The sequence below is a fragment of the Sorghum bicolor genome, chromosome 2 (genome assembly GCF_000003195.3).
Source record: "Sorghum bicolor cultivar BTx623 chromosome 2, Sorghum_bicolor_NCBIv3, whole genome shotgun sequence".
Classification (NCBI taxonomy): domain Eukaryota; kingdom Viridiplantae; phylum Streptophyta; class Magnoliopsida; order Poales; family Poaceae; genus Sorghum; species Sorghum bicolor.
Genome location: NC_012871.2, coordinates 18,534,540 through 18,553,874, shown reverse-complemented (window position 1 = coordinate 18,553,874; position 19,335 = coordinate 18,534,540). Strand labels below are relative to the sequence as shown.

Below are 19,335 nucleotides of genomic sequence, written 5' to 3'. Positions count from 1 at the left end.
TCTGGGCTTTATTACATCGGCATAAGGAAGTGCGATCGGCAATTGGCCGAAAGCCAGCTGGCGAGCTAATGCCGATGGATTATAAAATTCATAGGTTTGGGGAGAGGTTTTCGTGCTGCCGAAGAAGTTCACTGGTATGGCTCTGGGAGTCACGATTGCCATCATCACCTCATTGTCCCTGTCAAGAGCGTCGTCGAACGGATTGAAGGTCAGAGGGAGCATGCTGTCTGGGTCGTCATAAGCCAGCCATGGTCGTTCATCTCTGGCCAGACCCTCATACAGCGTTTCGAAGAATCGGCCGATCTGATCCGGAGTGTTCCCTGAACCGGGTAAAACTATAACAGCTTCGCCAAAGTTCAGGGGGGCACGTGTTGCCGATTCCTCTTCGCCCAACACATGGTTCTCGGCTATATCTCTTGGGAAGTGCTGAGAGAATAAGTTGAGGTCAAGGCGCTTGTGCAGGTGCAGGTTGAGCCACATATTAATAAACCACCAAGGACCTCCCAAGTTGCCGATAGGTTGGCCGAGCAGGAGTTTCTGGACTACCTGATGAAGGAGGTGATAAACAGCGCCGAGCAGATAACGGCCGAGAGGAAATTGACCACCGCTAGCCAGTCTTTCTGCTGCCGATAGGTAGACAGAAGTCGGTCCTGCCGATCGACCACAGAATACAAATTTGTCTAGCCACATGTTCAGAAAAGTGGTTTGTTCCTTTATGGTGACAGGCCCTCTCCCGCGGTACTTCTGGATGTACCCTGACCAGCCGCCGATAGCGCGAGTCTCCACTTTGGCGCTGGGGGCGGTATCAAAAAAGTGGGTGCTATCGGCAGAAGATATGTCTAACCCAGTGAGCATGGCTACATCGGCAAGGGTAGGAGAAGCAGGGCCGTGGCCAAAAGCAAAAGCGTTGAGAGTATCTGACCAAAAGTAAGATGCGGCTATCAGCAATGACTCGTTCCTGTGCATATCGGCAATAGACAGCCTAATGCATTGAGCTAATTTCCTCTCACCCCATTGAACTTCATAAGAGTTGCTGACCCTCAAGAACCAGTCTTTCCACCCTACAGTAGGGCTAGGCCAAGAGCGAAAGGTGTCTTTCCATAGATCTAGAGCAAAGTTTTCGGCTCTAAAGGGAATCCTGTTGGTTTCTGCGTTGATAAGGTCGGTTGGATCTGGATCCCCTAGGGGGCCGAGGCATTGAAGATGTGGTTGATCGGTAGGAATGACAATTTTGTTGGATAGCTCCTGGTGTTTTGGGGAATAAAGATACAAAGAAAAGGGAGAGGGAAAATATTCGGTAAGGTAAATCGCAGATGAACAGGAATGCAGGAAAAAGGTACAGCGGATGAGATGAAAGTCTGACCTCAGGGACGACGAAGCCAACGGCCATCTTGTCGTGAGGGGGACGCTGGAAGACGCCGGAGTTGATGAAGAAGAATGCTTGTCGGAGATCTTGGGGATTGAGAATGGCGCCGCCGCTGGAAAAGTGAAGTTGGATGGCAGAATGATGTAATGGGGGAGGAGTACCCAAGAAGGAACTATTTATAGGGCAAGATGGACAAGGGCAAATCTGACTTATTTCTTTGCCACATCCGAGAAATCCGAGGGTACTCAAGTGGATATGGTAACTGTTCGCACGATAATCCAGGGATTGTGCAGGTGATTTGACAGGAAGCGGTCATTATCTAAAGATATTTTACTGTGCACGATCTCTTGGTCGGTCCATCGGTGATATTCTATAACGGTCGTCCTGCCGATGGGCGGATAGAGGGGGAGTAACCGTTTTTGCGAATATCCTGGGCAGAGCATCGGCAAATCTTTGTAACGGTATTGTTGCCGATGTACGACTAATAGGGATGCCCGTTTGGGAAGTTGTGGATTTCGAGGGATCTGCGGAGGATTAGGATCAGAGTTGCCCAGATTGAGGTTGTCGGTTACCAGATTAGGAGCATTAATTGCGGAAAGGACATCATTACTGCAGAGAATTTCGGAGCATTAATAGTTTTATACTCCGAAACTGGGGGGCATGTGTTGACACCATTTTTGGGCACGTGTCCAGGATGGCAGGACAGGGTGGCAGTACGATACGGGTTGCTGGTAAGGATGGTTGCCGATGAGGGAAGGGTTGAATGTGACTAAGTTCTCAGACAGTAACATGGTACCGATGACCAAGTAAAAGGGTCTGCCGATGACTATGGCAAGGGGATTGCCGATGACGCGAAGGAGGAGTCCAGAAGTGCCAGTTGTCATGTGGAGGAGTTTTGGTTTGTCACGAAGGATGGTTTTATTGTTTCCTTATGTTATTCGTATCGTTTTATATACGGGTTCCGTGTAATTTGGAATTCGAATTCTAATCGTGTCTGGTCGTAGCTCTTTGAGCAGGGTATAAATATAAGCCCTAAGACCTTGTAATCAGATATCAAGAAATCAATCAAACATACGTTTTTACTCATATTCCAGCATCTACTTTTCGACGACTTCGTCACCTTTTTTTTTTCTTCTTACTACGAGTTCTTAGGAATTCGTCGACTTAAGCTCGGCGTGTTCTCGAGTTCCGCGTGAGTACCTCTTAGCCGTGACATCCGGGCGCATCGCTGTTGTCAGGACTAAAGTATTCGAGTTATCACCTTTGCCGATAGCAAGGTCAAATCGGCTGGCACGCCTTAACGTTTGAATCGGGTATTAGCCCTTTGTGTTTGCAGATCAATTTTGCATTAACACTACTTACACTAGAAAGCTACCTAAAGTTTCTATACAAGTAAGTAAGCTACTCTAGTTTGCGGGAATGTAAAGAGATGGTTTGAACTTTATACCGCCGCGTAGAGGGGATGAACCAATCAATAATATGAAGTCCAATCACCGGGAGAAATCCAATGAACAATCACAATGGAGACACACAATTTTTCTCCCGAGGTTCACGTGCTTACCGGCATGTGCTCATGATGCTCTTCTTTGGATGAGTGTTGCCTACTTGTTTTCCGGCTTGACATGCACTACAAAGCTTGTCTTTCTCAAATGTGACATCTTTCAAGCCTCTAACAAGATCATGTTTGACTAACTTGTTCAATTGTTTCATTCCTACATGACCAAGCCTTCTATGCCATAACCAACCCATGCTAGATTTAGTGAGCAAGCATGTTGATAATTGAGCTTCACTAGCATTGAAATCAACCAAGTATAGATTCTCATATCTAAAGCCTTTGAATATCAAGTTTGAGCCATCTACACTTATGATCTCTACATCATCAACTCCAAATATGCATTTAAAACCAAGATCACAAAGTTGAGCTACGGACAGCAAGTTGAAGTTCAAGCTCTCTACTAGTAGCACATTGGAAATGCTCAAGTCATTGGATATAGCAATTTTACCAAGCCCTTTGACCTTGCCTTTGCCATTGTCACCAAAAGTGATACTATCAACACCATTGTCATCATTTGATTTGATTGAATTGAACATTCTTGAATCACCGGTCATGTGTTGTGTGCACCCACTATCAAGCACCCAATGCCTTCCTCCGGCTTTATAGTTTACCTGCAAAACAAATCAATGTTTCTTAGGTACCCATACTTGTTTGGGTCCTTGGAGGTTAGTGACTAAGCTTTTTGGTACCCAAATGGCCTTCTTCTTTGGACCCACAATTGGTGTACCAACAAACTTAGCATGCACACCTTTCTCACCCTTGGTAAGCACATAAAAAGAATCAAAAGGAATGTAAGGTACATTAGCATTTTTCTTGTTCTTGTTCATTTTATTGCAATTAAGCTCTAGGTGCCCAACTTGCTTGCATTTGTTGCAATACCGACCATTGCTCTTCACAAAGCTAGGCTTGTGAGTTGCAAAGGCTTTCTTGCCCTTCTTGGGGGTATAGCCTAATCCCTCTTTATTGAGAGAAAACCTTTGGCTACCCAAGCACTTTAGCAAGCGGGCCTCACCACCATAGGCCTTGCCTAGGGCGTGAGTGAGCTCATCCACCTCTCTCTTGAGAGTCTCATTCTCAACCTTTAGTGAGGTATCACAAGTGACACTAACACTAGAAGTAGAGGTAGAGTTGGTGGTGGTGGATGAAGACCTACATGAAGAGTTAGTGGCAACAACAATAGGTGGGTTAGGTGATTCTTTAGTTAAGTCACATGTTGTGCCCACATCACATGATACAACAACCTTTTCCTTGTTCTCTTCTAATAACAAGGAGTGAGCTTTTTCAAGCTTGGTGTGAGCCTTGCCAAGCTTCTCATGGGCTTCCACTAGCCTCTCATGATTAGCATTGAGCTCATCAAAGGATTGTTCAAGAGCTTTTAACTTCTTGGCCAATTCTTTGCACTTCTTGTTTTTAGATTGAATAAGTGAATCGGCTTGCTCTAACATGTCCATGAGTTGTTCGTTAGTGAATTCATTTTCATCATCACTATCACTATCATGTTCATGTACACATTCACTTTCACTCTCATCATATTGTACCTTGTGGCCCTTGGCCATGAAGCATGAAGGAGTGTCGAAGAGTGATGGCTTGTTGATAGCAATGCTTGCAAGCGCCTTCTTCTTGGATGCCTTATCATCATCACTAGAATCATCATCCGAAGAGGCATCACTATCCCATGTCACAACATAGGATCCACCCTTCTTCTTCTTCTTGAAGACCATCTTCTTCTCTTTCTTTTCTTTCTTCTCCTTCTTGTTCTTCTTGTCATGCTCATCATTGTCACTATTGTAGGGACAATCCGCCACAACATGATCGGGGCTCTTGCACTTGTAGCATAGTCTCATATGCTCCTTGTTCTTGAAATGATCTCTTCTCTTTCTTGTATGGTAGCCCTTCTTCTTCATTATCTTGCCAAATTTCCGGACAAAGAGTGCTAGTGCTTCATCATCACTATCATCATTGGAGCACTCCTCATCGCTTGATTCTTTCTTCTTGGCTTTGCCCTTGTTCTTGCTCTTGGATGAAGAGCTAGCTTTGAATGCTACACTCTTCTTCTTCTTGTCATCATCATCCTTCTTCATGACCTCATCATCATCATTGTCATTATATTGATCTTCGGTCATGACATCTCCAAGTACCTCATTGGGAGATACACCGGTCAATCCTCCTCTAAAGATGATTGTTCTCAATGTCTTGAACCTCTTGGGCAAGCACATCAAGAACTTGTGAATGAAGTCCTCATCCTTCACTTTCTCACCAAGGCCCTTGAGATCATTGATGATGACTTCGAGCCTATAGAACATCTCCGGTATAGACTCATCATCCTTCATCTTGAAGTTGGAGAGCTTGTCCTTGAGCATATACAATTTGGCACTTTTTACCATTGTAGTGCCCTCATATGTTTCTTCTAGTCTTGTCCACACTTCACTTGCTCTCTCAAGATCTTTGACTTGTTCAAATACCTTTGAATCAATGCCATTATAGATTGTGTTGAGAGCCATTGTATTGCATTGCTTGTTTGCTCTCTCATTGTTGGTGGGGTTAGCGGGGTCAAGGATCACAAAATCATTCTCCGTGACTTCCCATACTCTATCATTGATTGATCCAAGGTACATCTTCATTTTTCTCTTCCAATAGTCAAAAGAGCTTGTGCCATCAAAGAACGGTGGTTTGCCCCCAACATGGTTGAACACTATTTGAGCCATAATTTGTGCACCGAGGTTGTTAAGCCTTCACAAACGGTGACCACGGCTCTGATACCACTTGAAAGGTCCTAATATGGCTAGAGGGAGGGTGAATAGCCTATTCAAAAATTCTACAAACTCACTAGAGCAAGAGGTTAGTAAATAACAAAGCGAAGCTTTTTGCTCTAGCTCTAATGGGGTGTTTGCAAGCCACCTATCCAACAATTCTAGTTGATATAATCACTAGGCACACAAGAGCTATGTCACTACTTACACTAGAAAGCTACCTAAAGTTTCTATACAAGTAAGTAAGCTACTCTAGTTTGCGGGAATGTAAAGAGATGGTTTGAACTTTATACCGCCGCGTAGAGGGGATGAACCAATCAATAATATGAAGTCCAATCACCGGGAGAAATCCAATGAACAATCACAATGGAGACACACAATTTTTCCCCCGAGGTTCACGTGCTTACCGGCACGCTACGTCCCCGTTGTGTCGACCAACACTTGGTGGTTCGGTGGTTAAGAGGTGTAGCACGAACCTCGTCCTCACTAGGACACCACAAGAACCTACCCACAAGTGAGGTAACTCAATGACACGAGCAATCCACTAGAGTTACCTTTTGGCTCTCCGCCGGGGAAGGTACAACACCCCTCACAATCACCGGGAGATGGCCACGAACAATCACCAACTTGTGCCAATCCTCCTCCGCTGCTCCAAGCCGTCTAGGTGGCGGCAACCACCAAGAGTAACAAGAAAAGCGCAGCTAGAACGATCCCCAAGTGCCACTAGATGCAATGACTCAAGCAAATGCACTTGGAATCACTCCCAATCTCACAAAGATGTATAATCTATGAAGGAGATGAGTGGGAGGTGTTTTCTTAGGCTCACAAGGATGTCAAGTATGTTAGAATGCCAAGAGGGTGAGCCCTAAGCCGGCCAAACACGTATTTATAGCCCTTCAAACAAATACAGCCGTTGGCTCTTTCACTGGGCGAAATACGGGGTCACCGGACGCTCTTAAAGGGGCACCAGACGCTCAACACCAGCGTCCGGTGCTCCAACGTCAGCCGCGTGTCAGAGTCTAACGGTAACCTGCAGAGCACCGGACGCTGAGCAGGTTGGCACCGGACGCGTCCGGTGCACACCGGACTCATGCGCAGAGAGCTCCGCAAACTCGCAGGGTCTCCGGACGCACCCTGAGCGTCCGGTGCTCACCGGACTCACACCCAGAGAGGTTTGCAAAACGTGCGGACACCGGACTCAGATCACCGGACGCTCCAGCTTGCGTCCGATGCCTGGCGTCCGGTGCCTAACCCTAGCTGAGCCAGGCAGCCTGCACACCGGACGCTCAGACACAGCGTCCGGTGAGTGTTTCTCGGCGAGAAACACTCCCGCGACTTCTCCAAATATTCCCACCGGCGCAGTAGAAAATATGCACTTCATTTTCTCGAAAAGCGCCGAATCCCGCCTCGCAAGCTCGGCGGGAGGGAGAGAGGAACCCATCCTCTCTCTACCCTTCAAACTCCACCTCCTTCTCAAAGTGTGCCAACACCACAACGTGTGTACCAACAAGTGCACGTGTGTTAGCATTTTCACAACCATTTTCTTTGAAGGAGTTAAGTTAGCTCACTAGGTTCTAAATGCATGCACATGAACAATGACACCTAGTGGCACTTGATAACCACTTAGCCAAAGAATTCCCCTCTTTATAGTACGGCTATCTATCCTAAATGTGATCACACCCTCTATGGTGTCTTGATCACAAAAACCAAAACCCTAAGCAATACCTTTGTCTTGATCTCCATAGGGTTTTGTTTTTCTCTTTCTTCTTTTCCAAGTTGAGCACTTGATCACCTTTTGGTCATCACCATGATCATCTCTTGCTCCAACACTTGGCATGTACCAACCTCATTAAGTCTACACACTTAGCATAAAGGTTAGTACTAGAGTTTCATCAATTATCCAAAACCAAACTAGGGCTTTCATATACATAGGGGATGATTGTATAGATGAAGACACAATCAAGATGCCCTTTTCAAATAAGTTATTGATATAATTTTCTGTAATATAATATGACTGTTATTTCAGTATATGACTGTTATTTCAGATCCTTCACGAAAGAAACAATGGAATTGGAATTCTGGTCGCCGAAACAAATAGGGAAATCAGTGCCTTCTATTTACTTAAGGACCTAGCTAGGTGATTTTTTAATCCCATGTTTATGAATTTATAATCCTTGAGTTGAGCAGCAAATAGAAATGAGAGAAATTCTTTGGATTTTCAAGGTCATAGATTTTTTTAACATGTTGGTGAAATGGAAGCGGTAAATGCTTAAGGACCTAGCCCAGGCAATTTCTTTTAATCCCATGTTTATGAATTTATAACCCTTAAGTTGTCTGCGAAGCAAAAGCAATAAATAGGAATGAGAAAAAAATTATTGGATTTTCAGGTGATGGATTTTTTGAACATGTTGGTGAAATGAAAGCGAGAAACAAAAAAAGCTAGGTATATAATATGCTCCGGGGCCGTGGGCCCCCAACATATCACAACAAAATTTGTAGAAGTATAAGTTTATATTTTTATTTATATTAAGAGAGAGAACATAATAAGATTATTTTTATATACACTTATTAATATTTTCTAGATAATAAAACCATGTACAAAGTAAAACTAGACAATACAATTATTTATTATCCTATGAGCGGTGCTGCACACTAGTTTCTAGTTTTGCTGGGCCGCATGCTACGTGACGACACCGCTGCGGCCTGCATAGGATATCAGGTAATCTGGGCTTCGGATATATAGTACGATACAAGCCCAGTTTCGTATGTTGCGTGGGCGGTGGGCCTTAATTCTGTTAGGTGGAATCGCACATATTTGGGTCTTATTTAACTCACCAAAATTTTTAGATTCGATTATTGTTTCACTTTCGTTTATATTTTATAATTATTGTTTAATTATAGATTAATTAGACTTAAAAGATTTATCATATAAATTATAGACAAACTGTGTAATTAGTTATTTTTTAATTTTATATTTAATGTTATATATATGTGCCACAAGATTTGATGTGACGGAAAATCTTGAAAATTTTTGAGAACTAAGGAGCTGTTTAGTTGGTGATTTTTTTTGTTTTGGCTAACTTTTGTTTGTATTTGATAATTAATGTCTATTCATAGACTAACTAGGCTTAAAAGATTCATCTCGTAAATTATAGACGAATATATACAATTAGTTATTCTTTTATCTATATTCAATACTCTATATATATGTCGCAAGATTTGATGCGACGAAAAATCTTAAAACTTTGTAAAAATCTTTTAGAACTAAACAACCCCTAAACAAGGCCTTGGCTGCAGCGCTTTATACGTGCGAACTGTCAAATCACACGTCTCTTTCAAATTCAAAGTGAACAAATTCCATCCTCTCCTCTCCTAAAAAAAAAGAAATTGAACGAATTCCAGGATATGCATGATGTAGTGATGCATTATTGCGAGAGTGGAGTTGGGCACTAAACTTAGGTCTCTGTCCCTATCTGTCGTGACGTGGCTCAACCCAATTCCGATCAGCTTTCTACTCTCCTCTGCTCTTCTCGTCCCCTTCGCAGGAGATTTTGCGGTCAGGCTGTCATCTCCATGGGGAAGCTTGTATCTCAGGTTTGCCAATATTGTTGCAGGCTTGCAGCCAAGAAAAAAGAGTTGGCAGGTAGCATCCTACATTTAGGTAGCCGGTGATTGTCACGAGAGTACTCCGTAATGTGCATCAAAGCACGTGGTTCTCAAGTATACACGCCTGTTTGGATGTTCCTGTATGTAGCTAGAGCCTAGGGGTAGTGTAAACCTCAAAATTTTCAAACAAGCCAGAGTAGATCTTAGGATTTGGAGAGACACAAACATTTATTTGTATTGCTTTTGTGGTCGATGACAGTAATTTATTGTACAAAATTATTATAATAATATGAAGAATTTGTGAAGAAGGTTAGTGATCACAAGAGCTCGATAGCACATGAGGCCCTATAATACGGAGTACTTGCGAAAAGGCTGGTGGTCACAAGGGCTCAATAACACATGAGGCCCTCGATTTGACTCTCATTGGAGCGAATATTTTAGGGTTTAATGATTTTGTGTTTTTAGTAGTACACAATATTTCCATCAATAGCAAAACATCTGCGTTGTAGTGTGTAACTAAAAAAAAATAAAGTGCTTATAAACGACTTAATGATTTATTTTTTAGAGAGAATTGTTTATATAGCTCTTGAAAAAGTCTGGCTTGCTTTCTTTACCTTTTTATTTTTGAACTTATCAATTTGGCCCTAAAGCTATCTTCAGTTCCTTATATTATATGGCGTTTCAGTTAGTTATAGGATTTAACGATAAGCCAAACGTGCAATGATGATTTTACCCTTGAGCGAAAAATGACTCAACATAGAGTTCAATTTGTCTATGTTTAATTTTGAGGAATAAATATTTTAAATGGTCTAGGGTTTTCACAATTACATAAAAATAATATATTCCTTATTTTATGTAATTGTGACGACATTAAACTATGTAAAATATTCGTCAAAATTCAACACAGAAGAATTGAACTCTACACCGATTTATTTTTCACTTAAGACAAAATCATCATTTCACACATGACTTTAACACCGTCATGTCTTAGAAACTAATGGAAGAGTCATGCCACGTCGGCAAAATGATGCCGACAAGGTAGGATAACCTACAGTGAACGGATAATCAAGTTTAAGGGCTGATAAATACAATTCAAAGTTTATGGACATATATGGCATATTCAGACAAATTCGGTGCATCTCTATTCTAGAAGAGTCTGACCTACTCCCTCCATACCATTTTAACTGTTATTTTGATATTCACATCACAGTTTCTTTAGTGTACTTAGACATACGCAATATCTACATTCAAATAATCTTTGCTGCACCAGACTGAAAGCTAAAATGTCAGTTAAAGTGGAACATATGAAGTATGTATTTAACTTGTTTGACACAATATCTTAGGTTGCCCTAAGACCTATACTTATGTGATTTTGAGTTTGTAGGATACAACGAAGGGGTTTAACCAAGCATGTAATGTATGCTGCTATGCTATTGGATATGAAGTAGCTGACTTTTCCGCCGAGCTTAGCTCGAAATATACTAGGCAATAGCTGCAGCGCACACCTAATTACAGTCACTCCAGCTAATTGTTATCTTACGCACGTTTACTACTTGCTCCTGCTAATTCTATTACTACTAATCATAGCAGATGCATCTGGAGTTTTTTCACATGACAGAAGCTGCGTCTGCCATGTTTAGCCTGACGCCACGCCACCAGATTATGCAAATAATATTAGATTATTATTATATTACGATAGATCGATCGATCGATATATGGGCATCACATCAGTGATTAAGATAGTACTTGATTAGTTGATTTGACTTTTGAGCGCACCTGCCATTAGCATTTGATTATTGCTGCTGCTCCTCTATTATTGAGCCGCAAACGCATCGCATCGCGATCGCAACGAGCTGCAACCAAATCCTGTCCACTCCATCAGCTCTGCAATCCGACAAGAGATTTGCCCATTGTTATTCTCCTACTAGAAAAACCGATCGCATCCGTCCCCATCCTCTCTCCGCCGCGGGGTTGGCAGGCAGCGCCTCTCCGCGTGTGGTCCGTGTGCGAGGGGTCGGGTGTCCGGTCCTCCTCCCCTCCGTGCAGCGCATGCGCGGCAGCCGGCAGCGGCGTCTCTTCTTGCCGGTCCCGCCCGCGAATCTCTGCGCCGCGGTGGATAGGAGGAGGAAGTCGAGGACGCCATAGGAAAAAGAAAAACACAAATCCAGCTTGGAATGCTTTCGGAGACTGGGGGCTCGTCGCCGGCTGCCTGGACTGATGCTGGGAGCGTGCGAATTTCCGCTCAAGTTTTGATCTTAGCGTGCTCTTGAGTCTGGAATCCCGCCATTCATTGGGGGCTTTGTTCTTGAGTTTACAAGGTCAGCAATAGATTCTCTCTCCCATTGTTGGTAGATACTGCGGAAATGGCACCAGAATTTGACCATTTCGCTGTTTTCTTTGCTATTTTGTTTGTCATGAAAACAGAGCTTATGTGTCGAATCTGCCGGTGATTCAGCATGCATGTTTATTTGATCACCTTTTCCTCCCGCCGCACTGTCCCATATCATTCGGAAATAGTGAAAATTAACTTTGTCCTTTGGATGCATGACTTTATGTTCACCAGCTGTGGATGTTTGGCGTAAGAACATCTATGTGTTAATTTCAGTTATCCTGAATTCTGGTTGTTAACTCACAAGTAACAAGTTCGTGGAAGTTCGATCTCTAGACAGTTTAAAACTGGCCATCTTATCCCTTCGATTGCTGCTCAAGTTCGGAGCTTTTGTTCTTTGTGATGGCTTCGGAAACAGACTGATGTGTTCTTGGTGCCTGCAGGCTGCAAGGCCGTGCTGCTGATTAGTTTGAACCCATGGAGACTACTAGCACAACAAATGAGCAGCCTGGTAGGGGGGCAATGTGGGAGCTGGAAAGGAATCTCGATCAGCCCATGGATGCAGAGGCCGGGAGATTGAGGAATATGTACAGGGAAAAGGTGATTATCACGTAACTGCTTGCAAAGGGATTTTTCATTTCACAACTTTTACTCTGAAATGCTACCTTAGATGGTGTCAACTGGTTCATTTTATGATTATTAGTAGTGTCTGCCTAACTGATCTGCTAATGAGTGGTTAGTAATTTTGCCCTCTTCTTGTTTCCCCTTTTGCATATGCAGACCTACCCTACAATTGTGCTGTTACAACTAGCTTTCCAAAGCCTCGGTGTGGTGTTTGGGGATTTAGGCACATCGCCTTTATATGTATTCTATAACATTTTCCCTCGTGAAATAGAAGACACGGAACAAGTTATTGGAGCACTCTCGCTTATTATTTACTCCCTTACCCTGATTCCACTTGTTAAATACGTCTTCATTGTCTTGAGGGCAAACGATAATGGCCAAGGTACGAGTATGTCTTACACTCTTGCTTCCTTGAAATTTCTGCTTCAGTTATGAAAGAATCTGATCATTCTAGTTTGTTCAGAGGATACAGTAAAAGTAAACATATTGTTTTACAGCTCTCCTAGGGTGCTTATTTGCTAAATTTCTCATTCACATGCTTTCTGCATTTTGTTTTGATTCATGTCATGCAACACTACAATCATTTAAGCCTTTTATTGGTTTAGCTCAAAGTCAGAATGCATCATACCTCTAACAGATTAGCATGATCATTCTGAACTTCCAGAAGCAAACTGAACTAAATATTATGATGAAAAGTGTGATAGGAAAGCCTCATATTGTCCAATGTTTGTTTTGAGCCATTTGGTTGTGGTTGCAAAGATTTGCGCACTTGAGCATGTTATCATCTTCAGTACTTGATCTTCGCATATTAGTAAATTTTCAATCAGTTTGGCTTACAAATTCTGTGATCACGAATATCAACATAATAGAGTTTTACTGTAATGCCAGGTGGAACATTTGCTCTTTACTCACTGCTTTGCCGGCATGCAAAGATAAACATTATTCCGAATCAGCATAGAACAGATGAAGACCTAACAACATACAGCCGCCACACATATGATGAGAAATCTCTTGCTGCAAAGATTAAAAGATGGTTAGAGGGGCACCAAATCAGGAAGAATGCCATTCTTATTCTTGTTCTTTTTGGTACTTGTATGGCAGTTGGAGATGGAATCCTCACTCCTGCAATATCAGGTGAGTATCTTTATGTTATTTTTTTATGAAAAATCTCTATGTTTTTTACTATTCATTTATTACCATATTTACTGAAATTGATATTTTGATGAGAACTTAGATTATAGCTTTTAGTTTGATGTGAACTGCAAAACAGCATATTTTCTCAACAAATTCTATCATTGGCATACTGAACATCAATATTAATGAAGTCATTTGGTCACTGAAAAAAAAATTCTCCAAGGCATCCTGGCAGTTCCTTTGAAATATAATGTTAACCTTAACAGTTCCTCCAGGAAATACAGTAACGTTTTCGGCAATTAGATAATGTCCCACAACCACATGATTTATCAAATTATAACTGTTTTCATGCTTTAAAATGAAAAAAAACTTACGGCATAGTGATGTTCTGTTTTACCTTCTATTTCTATTGGCTCAATGTTCAGTTAACAATATTTGACCAGGAAAATATTCAGTATTATAATGCCCTTCCACCCCTTTAATTGTGTTACATATATCTTTTTCATGATGTTTGCTATTTTATTTCTGCCCAAGTGAATTGATCTTAGGTTTGCATCACAACTTGCAGTTCTTTCTGCAACTGGAGGAATACAAGTGGAGCAGCCCAGAATGAGAAATGGTACTTGTGAAATCTGGAAGTTAGTATTGTTTTTCCTGCATTCATTAGCTTATACCTTGGTCTTTCATATCTTTAACTGCTATTACACTCAGCGGATGATGTTAATTTCTTCACCATCAGTAGTTCAACTAGAAATGTGGAGGTGCGATATGAATAACAAAGCAACATAACTTTCCATGCTGTTTTATCTAGTAAAATGATAACCTTCTTCAGAGTCTATTCAAAGAATAATGTTAACATAACATGTTGACTGTGATTTGAGAATTTTCCCTTCACATTTGTAATCTTTATAGTGGTAATGTAGTACACTGAATAGTTTTGTTTAGTGTCACTGTTTTAAAAGACATTGACCATTGATCATTATACTGAGATCAGTATGTGGATGACTGAATTCTTTCATTTTTTCCCATATCAGATGTGGTTGTCATCGTCTCTGTGGTTATATTGATTGGATTATTCAGCATGCAGCACTTTGGTACTGATAAAGTCAGTTGGCTTTTTGCTCCAATAGTATTTGTTTGGTTCATACTCATTGGAGTCCTGGGCGCCGTAAACATTTCCAAATACGATCAATCTGTTCTCAAGGCTTTTAATCCTATTTATGTATATCGGTACTTTAAGCGAGGGAAGACTAGCTGGGCTTCTTTAGGAGGAATTATGCTTAGCATTACAGGTTTGAACATCTTTCCTAATTTTATAATAATCTTGTCCTTTGTTTAATGGCAATTACCAGGACTGAAATATTGGGCCATGTTTCAGGGACAGAAGCATTGTTTGCTGATCTTTCATATTTCCCTGTACAAGCTATTCAGGTAGTTTATTGACTGAAAATGTTCTTATGATAACCAAGGAACCTTTTAGAAGCAAATGTACTTTTTTACCTACTCTTCTCACATGAGTACAGAAGTAAATCCTTTTGCTTGCCTGCTGATGACATCACATTTTTGTGTGCAGATTGCTTTCACGGTGGTTGTGTTTCCATGCCTTCTTTTGCAGTATACGGGCCAAGCTGCCTATATAGCTCAGAACAAAGACCATGTCTCCCATGCCTTCTATTTTTCCCTTCCAGGTAATGTCAGATAGAGGGAGTCTTCGTTTACCATGTATACATGAATGCACATTGACACCATTATTTGGTACAGATTCTGTACTTTGGCCATCATTCATTGTTGCAACAGCTGCTGCAGTAGTTGCTAGTCAGGCAACTATATCGATGACCTATTCAATTATCAAGCAAGCACTTGCTCTAGGGTGCTTCCCCAGAGTGAGAATTATCCATACTTCCAAGAAATATCTAGGCCAAATATACAGTCCTGATATTAATTGGATCCTTTTGATATTCTGCATCGCTGTCACTGCTGGATTTAAAAACCAAAGTCAGATAGCAAATGCATATGGTAAAATCTTCCCATATCTGTCTCTGCATTTGATGTTCCAGCTCAGTTGCTAACATGGACTAATGTTGTGTAAACAGGTACTGCTGTGATAATGGTTATGCTTGTGACAACATTTCTCATGATCCCCATAATGCTGCTGGTGTGGCGCAGCCACTGGACCTTGGTCATTCTTTTCACCACGCTGTCATTGGTTATTGAAATTCCATACTTCACTGCTGTGGTGCGGAAGATCGATCAGGGTGGTTGGGTTCCACTTGTGTTTGCTGTTGCCTTCCTCATCATCATGTATGTATGGCACTATGGTACACTCAAGCGGTATGAATTCGAGATGCACAGCAAGGTATCCATGGCGTGGATCCTAGGCCTTGGCCCAAGCCTTGGTCTGGTCAGGGTGCCTGGTGTAGGCCTGGTTTACACCGAGCTGGCGAGTGGTGTCCCTCACATCTTCTCACACTTCATCACCAATCTCCCTGCCATCCACTCCACTCTGGTCTTCGTCTGTGTGAAATACCTTCCTGTTTACACTGTGCCACTAGATGAAAGGTTCCTTGTGAAGCGAATTGGTCCCAAGAACTTCCACATGTTTAGATGTGTGGCGCGGTATGGCTACAAGGACATCCACAAGAAGGATGACGACTTCGAGCAGATGCTCTTTAACAGCCTGATGCTCTATATCAGGCTGGAGAGTATGATGGAAGAGTACACGGATTCTGATGACTACAGCACCCGTGAGCTGAACCAGGCAGGCAACGCCAACCAAAGAATCAATGGCATCAGCACCAGTTCAAACATGGATCTCAGCTATACATCCCATGACTCCATTATACAGGTGCAGTCCCCAAATCATATAGGGAACAGCCAGGTTGTGTCATCAGGTCAGATGTACCAGACTGTGGGCGACGAGATTGCGTTTCTGAACGCGTGCAGGGACGCTGGTGTGGTGCACATCCTAGGGAACACGATTGTCAGGGCCCGTAGGGATTCAGGGTTCATCAAGAAGTTTGCTATCAACTACATGTATGCTTTCCTTAGGAAGATCTGCAGGGAGAACAGTGCCATCTTCAATGTTCCCCATGAGAGCCTTCTGAATGTTGGGCAGGTGTTCTATGTGTAAGCACTGAAACCAAATACATGTAGATGAGAGTTCAGCTTCAGAACCACTCGAGATAATCTAGCTGTGTTTTGTACTTTTGTTCGTAGGTCATATAGGAGTACAATAGTTGAAAGAATTGTACAGAAAACAGCATCATGACCATTTCGAGCCTGATCAATAGTGGACAGTGGTCATGTTCATCATGTAGAACTTGTACTGTATGCACATCTGTAATAGCTGGTGGTTAAATCCAGAGTAATTTTGGCGCTTCATTAGTAATTGCAGTATGCTGAGTTGAGATTACGCAAATAAGTTTTATTTGTCTATTCCATGGTGCAAGAAGTTGAGATTTGTTTGCCGAGTGTTTGTTTAGACCAAGGGTTTGTGCCCAGATTTCAATGTCACCTTACTCTCAAAAGACTTTTGGAAAAAGATTTTATCACCATATTTCGGTTTCAGTTAGCAGTTTGCGTCTAGAATGTGCTGTGTTAGCCCTACTCGGCTGCCCTTTCTAGGAGTGGCTGCAGCTGGTGCTGCTGCAGCAAGCAGTTCCCATCAGCCTTAGAGCGTCCCCAATGGTCTAGCATAGGGCTATTTGAATCAATGTTTTATTCGCTGGATAGTGCAAAAGACAAGAGATAGACTCGCACGTTTCACGTTAGCCCTCCCTCTCTCACAATATGATATAAATGCTATTGGTTCTCTTCCACGTTTGCTAGCTTAGAGCTAGTACTAGCTTAATATTGTTGGAGACTCCATTAATGTCTCTTCAAATCTGAACGTCATTGACGTCTTCAGTTCAGACATTTCCATTCAGAAACCAAATCAAACCAATCAGCTTAATCTCGTCATTAAGCAGGGGTAAAGTCTTCACAGTAGCAGCAAAACAGATTATGTGGTGTCTCAATTCTTGTCCACACACTGCGGCCCAGGTGTCGTTTTCCTGATTGGCTTGCCACAGCCCACAAGCGGATTTCCAAACGAATCCCCAGCGATGGACGATGATGGGCCGTCAGTCTGCAGGCCTATGGGCTGTAACTTGTCGAAGCAACGTTGGTTGGTGATTTACCCAGGCTGATGGCACGTGGGAAAACACCGCTCACAAAAAGGAGATATTTAACTGTATGGCCATAGAAAAAATACATCTTGCTTTTACATGACTCTTTTTATTTTGAACTTACTTGTATGATCCTAAAAAGAAATTTTCTTCCTTCTATGGCCTTCCGTTCTTTTTTGGCACTTGACGGTGTTAAGTCAATAGTAAAATGACTATTTTACCCCTAGTGAAAAAAATACAAAGTTTTGTTTGTCTGTTGTACATTTTAAAATCTATTTGTGTAATACTACTACAAACTTACCTGTACATTTTAAAATATATCTGCGTAATATTCTAAACTTACATGTACATTTTAAAATTTATTTGCGTAATATTACTCCAAATGTATAATAGACAAATAAAACTCCACTTTTTTTTGCCAGGGGCAAATTGGTCATTTTATCCTTGACTTAACACTGTTAGGTGTAGAAAACAGACAGAAGACTATATAAGGAAGAAAATTTTATTGAGGCCATACAGGTAAGTTCAAAATAAAAAAGACCATATAAAGAAGATGTATTTTTTTTTGGGGGGCCATAAAGGTAAATAGCTCCAAAAAGAATGAAAGAACAAACAAGTTGTCACGTCGCACTCCACTCCAAAGTTCTTTTCTTTATATTAGCTAATAAACCATTTTATTTTTATTTGAGGAATGTTTCTATTGCTTGGATATCTATATGTCCCAACAAGAAAAATAAAAAAATGTTTCACAAAAGAAGGGGGTTGAGGGCATGTAAAAGAAAAGAGAAATTATGTGTTGAGGGCATTGGTAACTAAGCCATGTAATGATAGAGAAATTGAAATCTTGCAAACTAAGTCATGTAATAATCTAGCAGATTTATGCACAAAATCCCTACCATACTCCGCATTTCGTAAATGTGTTGAGGGCATTGGTATGAGAAGGCTTAAAGATTTACGAGAATCAGGGGGATAATCTCTATAAGTAGAACCTATTTTCACTATACATTATACTCTTTCCTTTATATGAGTTTTACTCTTCTAGAGTTTTCTCATATAAAGTTTTAAATGAGGTAATAGTTACACATAGTAAATGCCATATTATCTATTTTTCCTCACAGAGGTTTTTCGAGGGTAATATATGACATATTGATCTTTGATCAAAGTTTTTTTAGACTATGTCTTTGGGAATACCCAGAGGGTCTATAAAATTGGGAGTAATATATATCATGGTGTTTCTTCTTATTTTTTCCACTCGATTTTAAGGAGTTTTGCCTGGTATATCGATATACTTCGGTTTTTTCCCTTAGGGTTTTCCAAAGCTACAAGACATTGATTGATGAACAAACAAGGATGCCTACACAAGATCAATTGATCAAGGGGGAGTGTTGAGATTAATTAGGATAATTAATTAGTGATCAATTATTGTAATTCTTGTCATTAGCAACTGCTAATGACGGTTCACCAGTAGGCATCACCGATAGGCACCTTTTCGCTAGAAAGCAACTGCCAGATGTATATATACATTACTGTTCATCAGAATAATACACATGGTCATTTTTCTCATCGACCACAACTTTATCTAACAAGTAAGTAGCGTTTCTTTTTAATGGCTAAACCTACCACATTAATCCTATACTATGATATTGTAATAGACTAGCGATCTAAAGCTATCAAACGATATATGAAAAATAAATAAAGAACCCATCGCATATATAACAAGTCTAAAAAAAATGTGCATCTTAAACGCATATATTATAAAAACAATTAAGATTCCAATAATTTTATAAAGATTCATACGAAAAGAA

The 19,335-nt window shown here is 41.3% G+C and overlaps 1 protein-coding gene across 2 annotated transcripts; it reads left to right on the top strand.

Annotated features, from left to right (window-relative positions):
* Nucleotides 11,159-16,776, top strand: LOC8061667 (potassium transporter 18). Of its 2 annotated transcripts, XM_002461917.2 has the most exons (10): nucleotides 11,159-11,595; nucleotides 12,050-12,206; nucleotides 12,387-12,612; nucleotides 13,119-13,364; nucleotides 13,933-13,983; nucleotides 14,399-14,656; nucleotides 14,743-14,795; nucleotides 14,938-15,052; nucleotides 15,126-15,380; nucleotides 15,458-16,776. In XM_002461917.2, the coding sequence occupies exons 2-10, from the start codon at nucleotides 12,084-12,086 to the stop codon at nucleotides 16,492-16,494; spliced, it is 2,364 nt and encodes a 787-aa protein (XP_002461962.1). In that variant the 5' UTR covers nucleotides 11,159-11,595; nucleotides 12,050-12,083; the 3' UTR covers nucleotides 16,495-16,776. The 2 variants fall into 2 exon arrangements, with proteins under 2 accessions (XP_002461962.1, XP_021307799.1); XM_021452124.1 differs by lacking the exons at nucleotides 11,159-11,595; nucleotides 12,050-12,206; nucleotides 12,387-12,612 and having other exon boundaries at nucleotides 13,312-13,364; nucleotides 13,933-14,002.